The sequence below is a fragment of the Ascidiella aspersa genome, chromosome 3, assembly GCF_963924565.1.
Source record: "Ascidiella aspersa chromosome 3, kaAscAspe10.2, whole genome shotgun sequence".
Taxonomy (NCBI): Eukaryota; Metazoa; Chordata; class Ascidiacea; order Phlebobranchia; family Ascidiidae; genus Ascidiella; species Ascidiella aspersa.
Genome location: NC_139449.1, coordinates 18,067,759 through 18,080,485, shown reverse-complemented (window position 1 = coordinate 18,080,485; position 12,727 = coordinate 18,067,759). Strand labels below are relative to the sequence as shown.

At 36.8% G+C, this 12,727-nt stretch overlaps 1 protein-coding gene across 1 annotated transcript; it reads right to left on the bottom strand.

Moving 5' to 3' along the window:
• Positions 1 to 482: 482 nt before the first annotated feature.
• Positions 483 to 11,464, bottom strand: LOC146160517 (uncharacterized). The gene is made up of 12 exons (XM_083385936.1): positions 11,034 to 11,464; positions 7,491 to 7,614; positions 7,095 to 7,166; positions 5,931 to 6,021; positions 5,617 to 5,737; positions 5,286 to 5,389; positions 5,066 to 5,189; positions 4,639 to 4,787; positions 3,222 to 3,394; positions 2,832 to 2,986; positions 2,531 to 2,767; positions 483 to 2,409 (listed from the first exon to the last, which is right to left on the bottom strand). Exons 1-12 carry the CDS (start codon positions 11,088 to 11,090, stop codon positions 691 to 693), a joined length of 3,126 nt encoding a protein of 1,041 aa, XP_083242062.1. The 5' UTR covers positions 11,091 to 11,464; the 3' UTR covers positions 483 to 690.
• Between the last annotated feature and the right edge of the window lie 1,263 nt (positions 11,465 to 12,727).

Below are 12,727 nucleotides of genomic sequence, written 5' to 3'. Positions count from 1 at the left end.
ATACAATTTATTCACAAATTTACTCATAAACGCCACTCTATATTTCCTATTCCAATTCTTAATATAGTAAAATTATTATATTTTTTTTGTTTAATCAAACACAAAACACAAAACCTACATTATAAAATGTCACAATCCGCGTTATTTGACGAGTAGAAACCTAATTCGACGAGTAGAAACCTAATCTTTCCTTCTGTCATAACAAACGCAATTAACACTTTTCCTATTGAAATATTGGTTTACTTTTGTTTGTGTAATGCCCTTATGAAGTTTATGCAGGGGTACGTAACAAAAACTTAACATATATAAATAAATTAAATATACAAACAAAATTTATTTATTTATTAATTTTCGTATCAAAAGTCGGAAAATATATGATTTAAATTCAATGCAAAATATTTTTGTTAAATTAGAGCAGGACTAATTTTGGCTTTAGTTAACAAACGGGTGACAAAACTAACAACAACCAATTTGGCTAAAGTTTTCGAACTTTATTCATTCACAGCAACACAAGCGCAACTTTTTTCGCACAAAATATATAACATCTTAGACGAACATAAACTGAAAAGGTAAAAGGCGATTCACAGTACATTGGGAAAAATAGAAGTGCGACGATGTAAAAAGATTATTTTATATTAACTCACTAAAAATCAAAAGATAAGGGTTCTACATCAGAGCAATGAAAATATATTAATTAACTTGATCTGCTACAGTAAAGACTAATGCATAATTCATGGCTTGAGTTTCTTCACTTGTTTGCACGATCACGCCGACCTTAGACTCACCAGGACCAGCGATGTAGTCCCATTGATAGTCACAAGTACCGGGCTGGTTGCTTGCTTCCTGTGGGGTGACATCATCAACCAGCAACAGCACCTTGTTGTACGGAACACACGTCATACCACCTCCTGATTGTAGGTACCGTCCCAGCGAAAGCCTAATTTGAGCAACTTTGTTACGTTCCAGCCTGTTTGACAGAGGCGAGATTAAGTGCGCGTAGCTTGTTGTCCATACGTTGAGTGTACTGGGAAACGGTTGTGCGAGGTTACTTTCCTTTTCGGCAATAATCAAAACGTGGTAGAGGGGAGACAGTTGGCCACATTGATCAGAAGCGGATTCCCCGTAAAGAGACAATGCATAAGTGCCTGGTTGGGGAAATCTTGCCACTACCGTACTGCATTCCATTACGCTTTTGTTTATCATAACATATGGCTCACAGTCAATGTTAGAGGTATCTTCCAGTCGCACCATCTTTGGTTTGAGTAACATCGGCTGAGTTTGACTGACAGCCATTTCAAAATCGCCTCCTCCGTTGTACAAACGAAGTGGTAAACCGTCAACTTTTTCCTGTTGAAAAGTGACAGCGCTAACAGAATTGTGAAACTCGACGGAATTTATCACGCCAGTGTAGAATTTGGGAACACACGGTCCCCATACCCGTGATGGGGCTTGGCTAAGGCTTCCAGAATGTTTTTTGGGAACGCAGGCTTCAACGAATGCCGTAAACACACAAGGGACGCCTTTTGCCTGCTGAATTGGCGCTGCATAAAGTTTTAACAGAAGAAAAGAGCCTGGTTTAACAGAAGGCGGAGAACGCACGGTTATTGTCGTGTGAGATCCATCTGTAGCAACCATAGCGTAATCATTAAACTCTTCGGTGGTAGTAAGAAGACTGGCAATGACCGCGATCGGTTGTGTGTGGCTAAAAGCAAACACAGCTTCCCCATTTTCAGAATCTGCTTTTACCCAATTGTCAGATGACATCGTTTTTGTAGAAGTATTCATTCGACAAAGCCTAAGTTCGTCGAAATCCGGTTGAATCGAACCTAGTGCACCGTTCGGAACCTCCGGGAATAACTCATATGTGGCGTTCTTTGACTGCCTACGTGACACCACTAGGTAATGGCAGAAAGGTGAAAGCTGTCCTGGTTCGCTGTCTGGGGCATCGCTAGAGAACAGCGTCAAAGCGTAGCTGCCATTACCAGGAACTCTCAGATAAAAGACAAGGGCGTTGGTAGAGTTATTTCCTTTTTCGAGTGCGTGAACAACGCTATTTTTAAAGTAACGACCCTCGTAATCATGAAGGTCGTTCGTGTAGGTTGTTTGCGCCTTGGGCTCGAGTACCGAAAGAATAATCTTCGCCTCGCCCTTCTCATCACACTCAACTATGGGACGTGGGTGGCTATTGGCCACAAGCCCTATATCACGAAGAGGCTTGCTGGGTCCGAAACAGAAGTTAACAAGAGGGAACGGAGGTTTTGGATCGTTGTTTGTCTGGGACTTTATTTTGCTGCAGTTTATCTGGTAAAGACATACATTGGTGAAAAGATCTCCTTCGCTAAATTTATTGGAAAGAGCGAACACTTTAAACAGGTACTGATCGGCTTGCGGTAAAAACACATCGAATATCTGCAAAGCAAAAAAGCAACATGTTAACATGTTTGTGTTAAACAGCTATTATGCTGTATATCCTAAAATGTTTAACTGTAAGTGTTAATTTATAATTATGATATCTTTTCGCAGACTTTACCTCTTCACTTTCTGTGTTGTGATGAAACACACAAGACTGTAAATTGATTGAATCGTCGCTTGGGGCTTTGCGTCTCCTCAATTCCCCCTTGAATTTAGCGTCACCACGAGCGAACGTTGGAACCTCCAGTTTGATTTGCACATGACCATCGGGGCCTTCTGGTAATATAATCCCGGTGTGGTGCGTTGACTGATTCAGGTTCAACTTGTAGTACAGCGGCCACTGCTTTATACTGGCCTGACCAAAAAGTTCATTTAAATAAAGAAAAAGATTAAAAACAGTTTTATTGGTATATCTTTACTTCAAAGTGATCGAGTGTTGTTGGATTTTTCAGCAGTTGCCAAGCCGGCTCGTCGGGAAAGTGAGTGTTAATCAGTTTATCTGGGTCTGTAAGGAAGTAGTGCTCTTCGTAACGATACTCGGTTTGCCAGTTTTCCCGGGCAACGCTTGACTCTTCTGCAGTAAATAAACCCGTCATATCTATTTTACTTAAAATAAAAGAAGGCTTTTGTAGTTTCATATCGTTGAATGCCGAAAATACGATAATTGGCAACTGTTTTAATATTAGCAACATGGATCTAAAATGACTATATAAAGTATAAAACTTATAGTCAGTTCTAGAACTGCACATATACTTTTTTATGTTTATAACTAAAAAACTAGAAATTACATAGCGTTCATCACAAGTTACCTGTTACATGTCTGGCACCCCAGTGTGTGTCAATAAGTCGCCACTGTCCGTCCACCAACACAGCGTTCCACGTTCCTCGAAGTGGATCGCCTTTGTCAGAGAACTTGTAGTCTGGAAAGTAACCGACCCCTTTCAAGTAACCCTGGACATACTTGGAATGGAGTCCAGCCGCTCTTCGAAAAGTAACACAAAACCCAATTTCAAGTTTTATTACGAAAAATGTTGCTGCATGTAGTTAATAAACATGCAGTAAGAAAACCAAACCATGACTCCGTATACAATATAAAGCCTACACATAAACAAAACAAATTTTGATTGTGTTGTTGAATGTAATAGACTTGTAATAAATTTAATTTAAATTGTAAAATTCAATATTAATTTAGAGAATTATTTATGGGTAAAATAAAACATCTCATATATAAAAATAGGTAACAATAGGTAACATTTAAATGATTTTTATTAAAATTTCAGCAACTTTATGAAGTGGCATTGTGTTTCACTTTACTAAGGGCATTGTGTATCACTTTGAAAGAAAACCTTGAATGTGGAAAAGAAACCAGTATGACCCACCTGGATATGTTAAACAAAAGCCCAAGGCGCACGCAGGTTTAACAATTTTAATTTAAAAACGAAAATGAAGTCTTCTGTGACCTTAGTTGTATTGATTTATCAGGCCGAAAAAACACACTATACTTCTTTGTTAATTTGACTGTTCCTAAAATGATTGTATTTGAAACACAATTAAATTAAAGTTGGTGTATGGTCCGATTGCATTATAGTGCTTTCCCATTTTTGTTGTTTCTATCATTCCCTTGTATGACACAGTGTTAATGTAGCCTACCCCGCCGCTCAGTTTATTTGCCGAAAAATATGACTTTTTGAAACAGAACCGGTTAAAAAATATAAGTATTGTGATAGAAACGGCTAACAAAATATTTGAATCCCACCACTGCGTGCATACTGCATACCTTACATTCCTACAAACTGCAACTATCAACAATGGAAGTTTCGCAAATATAATGTGTCAGAATCTAATTATAACAAGATAAACGCACATGTAGGTTATGTATGTTGTGCTTCACGACAATATTTTGACGTTCTAAATTAAAAGTCTCTCCTTCCAATTTAAAACTTTTGTCAACTTATACCAAGCAAACGCATTTTTACGGCCTTCTTGTGAAAAATAACTATAAATCCACTTTGAAATGCAAACGAATCCTGTGTCCGCCCTTGGTACAGTGAAGATTTACTACGGCCCGTTGTGTCCAGCGACTAGGAAAAGGCTGCGGACATCTTGTTAACATATATGTTTTGGGAACTGCGTTTTTTATTTAAAGGAATGACCATGATCGACTTTTTTTTTTTTTTTTTTTGTCAATAAACCTTTATTCAATTTTAAAATTGTTCTATTTCACACCTGCATAATCTTGAAAACAAGAAGGCGTAAGACTTAATTTCGTCCTTAATTGCTTTTAAGTAACTTAAAGGCGAGTCTTCAGTGAGTTCAGTTGGAAACTTAATAGCATTCAGATCTTGCGCAGTTATCCAGTGAAAGAGAATGCGAACCTGACAAAAAGCGTAGAGGAATTAGTTAAAGGCCTAACATGAACTTTAAAAGAATTAATCAAAGTTGTTCATTTTAAAAACATAGTATAAACGTTTTTTTCCACTAAATTCGAGACACGTGTCAATTTCAGGAAACGTGTCAGAGGTTTTGTTAACTGCAAGTCCGGTCAAGACATATTTCTAAATTTAACTTTTAAGTTATTTTTTTGTATTGTAATGTCAAAATCCTAGGAAAAGTGTTTTAAAGTTTATATTTGTAAATCATCAAACTGTTTTACCTTTTCTAAGTCCGACAAATCGTGAATGTAGAGATTTTCCATAAGTGAGTCAAATGTCGCGACGTTTGATTCCATGCTGACTGCGTATTTTTCCAAGTCGGTGAAAAGCGAAATGTTGTCTTCACTGCGACAAAATATCAAAATATTTATAATCTTTAAAGATATACCACAACATTAATATCGAGGAAAAATATCGCGCAGCAAATGATGCATAGCTCACCTGTAAAGAACATCTTTGCTCGTTATTGGGGCAAGTGGTCGAGGTGCTTCGTCGATTCGGTCATCCCGTGATTCTTGTCCTATTTGAGCATTTGCTTCTGGCATCTAGTAAGTAAAAATGTGGCAATTTTTGTACTATTTTTATCTTGCAAAATACCGTGACAAGTCAACCCTGGCTTATTACAGCTTAAACTACCAGCATCAAAATTTTATACAGTATACCGGGTTTTAGGAAATACTTTTTAGTGAAAAGTGCGAGTAAAAAAATCGTATATATGGTGCGAGTCATATTAACAAATGTAATGACTAACAGAAAATAAAAAAATACATACATTCGGTTGTTGAACAATGATACTCGGTACGTCATTTTTCTTCTTTTGCCTCCGTTGTCTTAATTTTTCCTCCAGAAGTAGTTTGCTCCTCATTTGCTGCTGGAGAAGATTACCGGTATTTCTAAAGCACAGTTGTAGGCACTTATAAATAATTAAGTTTCACTGCCAGTTGAGAAATAACATAGGTTGCAGAATACATACACTTTGTCGCTTTTTCAAATTAGGTTTCTAAACTTTTTTTTTGCATGCTTACATCCCGAAACAACATACAAGTAGCTTACATATTACTTAATAAACATTAATATCGTGCTTACATTTCCTGTTGTAGGCGAAAGGTAGCCATATGTTTTTCCACGTCCGTCTCGGTTGCCGCTCGAGGAATTATTGGATTAGCCGCTAGTCGAACTAAAAAAGAAAATGCAAAGAAAGTTATCCGAGGCAATGTGGTAAAGTGCAAATGATAAGTTTATATTACTTGTTGTCAGAATATGTTTAAAAATTTATATATATTCGTCTAAATCATTAATTTCTCATGGCTAAATCGCCCTGTGTGAAAGTAATGATTGTCTGAAGTCTCTTTTTGTTATAAAAAATGATAAATATGTAAACATTCTGGTGTGGTAAATTTAAACATAAAAAAATACAATTATTCAATTAGGGATGCCGATACTTGACATTTTATTTCGATACCGATTCTAGATATTTGGGACAAAAAGTATCGCGATCAAATCCGATACCAAATACGTCATTACTATTCCTAAACAAGCAAAATAAAAGTCAAAATTGGACAAAATTTGCTTTAAATTGAAAAAATTTAGTTTCTCAGTTCTTATACTGTGTTGTTGAAGTTCACCTTTCAAAGTAGAAATCGCTTCATTTGATCGCAAATTATGACTGAAATTACTGCAATAAATTGGTATCGGATCGGTATATAACATACCGGAAAACTTGACCACCTATTGCGCACGACGGAAAACAAAACGCAAATAGGATAGGGACAGGTGTAATAAGGGTTTATTGGTAAAAAGTTACCTTTCTAACAGGGTTGCTTTTTAAATTGTTTCGCTGTAATGTTTGTTAAGCTTGTATGTGTAAGAAACTAAATAAAACGTTCCCAATAACAGTTTAATTAAAAGCCATATATAGTTGAAGTTAATTTTGTGGTTCATTATGGTTTTGGACACCTCAAGTTTGACGTTTTGTGTCATATTTTTTTTTTTTTTTTTTTTAGAAAACATGAACAGGTAGACACAGGCTATAAAAATACAATAACCACTAATTTAGATCTTAGTGGCGCTTTTTTTCGCCTGTGTAGCAAATAAGATAGCTTTTCAAATATTGCAACCTGGATGCTCTAATGATTAAAATAATAATACTAACTGCTAATTAAAAACAGTTAAAAAAGGTGTAACGCTTGTGATCCTTGTGGTAAGGTCTCGGTCGTTTATTAGATTTTACATATTCTTCGCCTATTATACCTTTCGGTTGTTTCTCGTTTTCCGTTAGGTCTTTTTTCGGTTTACCATTGACTTCATGTCCTTTGTTTGGTTCTAAAACACCAAGGTATATTGTGTACATTATTTATTGAAACGACATTTAATCCAACATTATTTCCGTACAGCCGTTTCGTATGGCTTAATATATGACAGCAATATAGAGAACATACTTATATTTATTACAGTAGCAACTGAATGGCATTCCCAATTATTACGCCTTTTTAATATGTTATGAGAAAACGGTTAAAAAATTATTTTAAAGCTGAGATTCTATCAGTTTTATAAAAACAAAGTTATTTAGCGTATAAGGTGTGACTAAAAGGCAATGGCCGCCAATGTGTTCTTATCCCTTAAATTGGCGCTACACAATAAGCACACCTTCGTATCCATTTGAAGCATTGCTGAGGCTAAAAGAAGATTTGTCCTGTCCATTATTAACAACTTCGGATGGAGCAAGGCCATTGTCTTTGTTCTTGATTGGTACTGGAGTGGTGTCAAACGTCTGCAATTTTAATTAGCACATTTGACATGCGATTTGGCCTTAATAAAGTCATACCACTACGAACCACTTAGGGCTTAGGCCTACAAAGCTTTTTCTTAAGTATTACGTTATAGTGCTGCAGCTATTTTATATTCGCGTTTGTTTTGTTACGTTTTGCTGAACAGTATGTGACTTTATGGTGATTTTTGTGAACGCGAGACTATTTTCATTTATTCTAAGCAATCAGCGGGCCACGATTAACATCTTTGTGACGAAAAAAGTGTGAACTTGGCAAACATGGTTTGGTAGGTTTTGTTTTCCACTGGTAATTTTGAAACGATGACAGTTTTTAACACTAAATTTTCCGTCGCGCTGGTCCTTAATTGTTATGAATGTAAGGAAAATGTAAATAAACCAACGGTGTCCAACCTGGGGCCGTCGATGAAAAATTGTGCGGCCGTTAACACATATTTTAATAAGCATGTGTTGGCGGCCGCTACCGTGCTGGCATGCGTTAATGGTTGATATGATAAATGCAGATTATAATTTTTTACGACTGAGGGACTGCAGTTAAATCAGTGAGCTAGGCTCTTCGCTAAATTCTCAGTGAACAGAATTCTTATGTGCGCTAAAAAAAACTTGATTTCATTGATTGATTGATGTACAAAGAAATCAGTGTATGACAGGGGTAGGCAACCTACGGCCCGCGGACCGGATCGGCTCGCTAATGTCATTCATCCGGCCCGCGGCCTCTTTGGACAAACTAGACACGAGTCCATTACAAATACTTTATGACTATTTTAACTTTAGGTAATTGCGTAAAATTTTTCGCGCTTCACGCGAATGATATTTCTACGTCCGCTTCGTTTACGTTTTGAGGCTGTCTTTTAAACTAGATCAGCGCTTTTTTACCGTTGAACAGTGGAATGCTACAAATGGGTTGCGGACAAACGGAAACCGTATTCAAATATATTGGACATATATTTTTATTTTGTTTTTTTATTTTTGGCAATGTAATAAAAACTTGCACGAAATTTAAAACAAATGCCAGTATAGAGAAAAAATGCTAAAATTGAAATTTTGAGACAGGTCTAAAATTAGATGTGGTTTTTATAGGCCAGCCAGACATTCGTCTATCATTGCTGGTCATTAGATTGGCTAAGAGCATTAGAGCAGGGGTGGATCCAGAGGGGGCACCTGGCCATGCCCCAAAAAAATATTACGTTTTACAAATTTCAATGCAAACACACTTTTTCTTCGCGCGAACTTCTTCTATCTGTTTTATTGTATTTTAGTCCATTTGAAGTAAATCCGTTAATATCAAAAGTGTTATTTATATCATGGCATATTGCGCCGTATTACTAATAAAATCCAATTCTTACATAAATGCTTGTGTGCCCATTTTGATTAAATTGAAAGTTTTGCCAAATCCAAACCCAATAAACGCATTTTTTTCGCGCGTCGCGCGATCAAACTGCATTTAGGCTCCATATTTTTTCCACGAGTTCTTTGGACAACAAAACATCTTTTTAACATTAATTATGTTATCCCGTTTCGATTTGACAACTTTTTGAGTCACCCCTAAAAAAATTTAATTTGCGGCCGTGAGGAAAATAAGGCTGTCAATGCGGCCGCCAAGAGCTAAAAGGTTGGACACCCCTGAATTAAACGAACGATGCCCGATAAATTGCGCGTATGTGTAACTGTTACTCCTACACCACAAAACAACGGGTTTCTTCGGAAAGGCTTACCGAAATCAGTCAGTCCAGTCAAGATTATAGTGTAAGCAAAGACATGCTACAAAAACAACCAGCCTGTGATAAGATTCGAACTCACAGCCTTCGGCCATGCCGGGACCCTGATTAAACACCCACCATCTTATATCAAACCCAGAGATGGATTTAAGATGCCAGACAGGTTTGTACACAAAAAAGCTGTAGCTGTGACGTGATTTACATAGCATAATTCGTTAAACGTTACAACTTTTTCAACGCCCCCTAGTATGGGTTTAACTCCCCCAAATCAAGAAAAGACTCAAAACGCCCTCTGTAACTCTTTACCCCCACAGGGAGGCAAAACACTGCCCTATACCAACTTAGCACAGGTGATCATAGTGGAGCACGTCGAGAAAGGGCCATAGCACCATTGCCTGCATCATCCTGTTCGTATATACAACCTCATTTTAAGGGGAACAACAGCCGTACTCAGCAGCTCAAACGTTTATATACACTATGTGTATTCTGTCATCAAGCCCTTCTGGAGTCGTATTGGCCAACGTTAACTGCACATAATATAAAGTACACTGAATGGGTTCCTTCGGAAAGTCTTACCGAAATCAGGTAGCTCTAGGAAGGCTTGATCACAGAATACCCATATGGAGCATAATGGTTGGAGGGTGTATTTGAACGTAGTAGAAATATAAAAGCTCATACAGATGTAGGTAGCTTTTTGAACGTTTTAAATATCAATGTTTGAAATGAATAAAGAGATTCGAAACGTCAAAACTACTCTTTGGGCTTTGATATTCTTAGTACGTCTAACGTGTCGGTATAGATTGACATTTTTTTCAGTTTTTATAAAATAATGTGGCAGGCGTCAACAATTTTGTAAATCCGGCCTGATTGATATGTTAGCAGTCAATAAATACTGATAATGTTTCCGTAATTCGTTCTAATTGGAAGAGAAATGTTGCAGGTTTGAATGTACTCAGCATCACAAGTACTAGAGTGGCAGGCTGAGCTTACCCCGTTCCTTTAAAAATCACTTTCTAATGGGCTATAACGTTTCCCTGGTTCTTTTCGAGTGTTTGAAAATTGTAGGAACAGCCATTGTTTCACGTATGAAAGGTTTCGAATTTCCACATTTACTTGTTTGTTATGCCATGCTGTGCCAAAGGTTGCTGCGCGCCCAAATCAAAATAGGCGCTCGCATTGTTTACCCAACTGAATTGGTAATAGAGTCTGTGAGACATTTAACAAGTCTAATACTTTTAAAAACAGAAAACAGTACACTGAAGTAGGCTACATATTTGTTAATGATTTAACTAAAAAGTAATATTAAACAATAAGTTTTCTTAATTTCGATAAATTTTTACAAACCAGTAAAGTTTATTTTTTTGAAACTAGGACAAAACAAATTAGGGAAAGAACAATTTCAACGTACCTTAGTTTAACATTATCGCTAAGTTACAGAAATTCGTCGAATTTACTGTAAAATTTAGTTTAAATGACCCACACGTCGGCAATCCAAAATCCTTTAAATGGTAAACTAAATATTAACTTCATTAGCGAGGCCACCACAGTGTTGTTTTACGGCCAAAGGATGGGGTAACCAACATTTTAAGGCAATAATAAATAATAGAGTAAGTATACGTCAAACGTAATGTATGCCAATAAGTATATTTCAACACGTATTTCAGTTGCAAAAAAAAAATGTAGTACCTTTTCTTGTTTTGACAAATCCAAGCTGGTCGTGGACTTGCTGACGCCACAGCCCATGATTTCAAGAAATCCCGGTTTCTTTAAAATTTGCGTATGTGCCACATAATAGCGACAAATAGTTTGTCCCAACGCCTAAGAAGTATATCGATACATTTAAGCGGTATGAAAGGGCAAACGCTAAACCACTTCGATTTCTGCGTCCATTTCGTTATAAAGTCCATAGCTCAATTATTTATTAAATTCTACGTTTCTTAATAGGATTGTATAACATCTTCGCTGACTTAGCAACGTCTATTTTGAATTTGATTGAGACGTAACAATACATATACATTTAATGAACCATTTTCAATTGAGTTGCAAAAACTGTTACTTTCCATTCTAGTTACAGAACTGAAATGCTGTTTACCTCGGGAAAGACGTCATAGATAAAAGAAAGGAATGCGAAATATTTGCTTTGCAAAAGTCATTAGTAGGTCATGTAAACTGCGATATGTCTCAAAATAATTCAATTAAATGCTGTATCTGTTAGAATGGATATTTTAAAGCTAGCCTTTTGAATATTCACAGAATTTAAAATCTAACCAGCCGAACGATAAATTAAATCTTATACGATAACATGTAGTCGGCCGTTTTTTTAAACAGCTTAGTACATTGAAGGTTGTTATTACTGGACAACTAATAAATCTGCCTCATGAACCAAATAGTTATTGTTTGGAACGGAACAATACGTAACCAGTGGTCTGTCATGCTTGTTAGGTGACCTCGGGCTTTAGTAGTCTATATTCTCATTCAAGCAAGCAGGCTTGCCTCCCTCAGCAGCACAAGGCAAATATTTGACGTCTGGGCCGAGTATTGATATTAGTTTACATCCTGAGATCAATCAAGTACCGTACAAAAAACGGGCAAACAAAAACCGACTAGAATAGCATTGATAACACTGTCACGCAATGTTCATTGTATAACCCGTCTAAAGAATCATGGAATACAATAATTTGCGCGGTTGACCTTTTAAGCCAATTCGACCGAACGACAAGTCGCTTTGCTCGCTTGCCATACGTGTGGCATGAGTGTTTCGTCACGAAGCCTTTATAATGTTGATTTACCAAGTGCGTCAGAAAATATCGGAAAGGATACCTGAATCGAATTTCATTTGATAAAACAAACACAAGGAAAGCTACAGAACATTAACCACGGATGAAGGCCTTCCCGTCTGTCAATGCGTTTGTAATCGTGACTTTCACAAATTCGTGAACGTGCAGTCGTGCAAAGATCTGCGTAGTAATTTTCTACTTTCGTTACGTTTCCCACATGTTATACTGGCTAATATGGCTAATATATAACCCATAAATACAGTTTATTACTCTGGGAACATATATAGTCAAAAGTTTACAAAGATTGAGCAAGCATATACGATCGAAGTGTATTTAGAAATAACGCAGTTTTTTTTTCACGATATAGCTGTGTGCTCTTTCGTCAGGGTCTTTTTGGGGAAGCATAACTGCGTGAACAGCCCATGAATGCTCTGTGTAGATCAGTAGTTCTTAAACCTTTTTTTCTAGCTCGCCAATCGCCATCCTTTTTATCCTGCGCCTTGCGCCAAATTAGAAATAAATGAGTATCGTGTCATCAACAAGTCGGTATTTATCGATTACATTTTGGGGAGACAGCATGGAAATATTAAAGTTGATTCTTCA

Bases quoted from the DNA above. Each gene is read 5' to 3' on its own strand.
- LOC146160517 (XM_083385936.1), bottom strand. From the start codon at position 11,090: ATGGGCTGTGGCGTCAGCAAGTCCACGACCAGCTTGGATTTGTCAAAA. The intron at 7,167-7,490 runs GTGTGCTTATTG...TTGGTGTTTTAG, and splicing joins TGCTTCAAATGGATACGAAG to AACCAAACAAAGGACATGAA. The intron at 2,410-2,530 runs GTAAAGTCTGCG...TTTGCTTTGCAG, and splicing joins ACAACACAGAAAGTGAAGAG to ATATTCGATGTGTTTTTACC.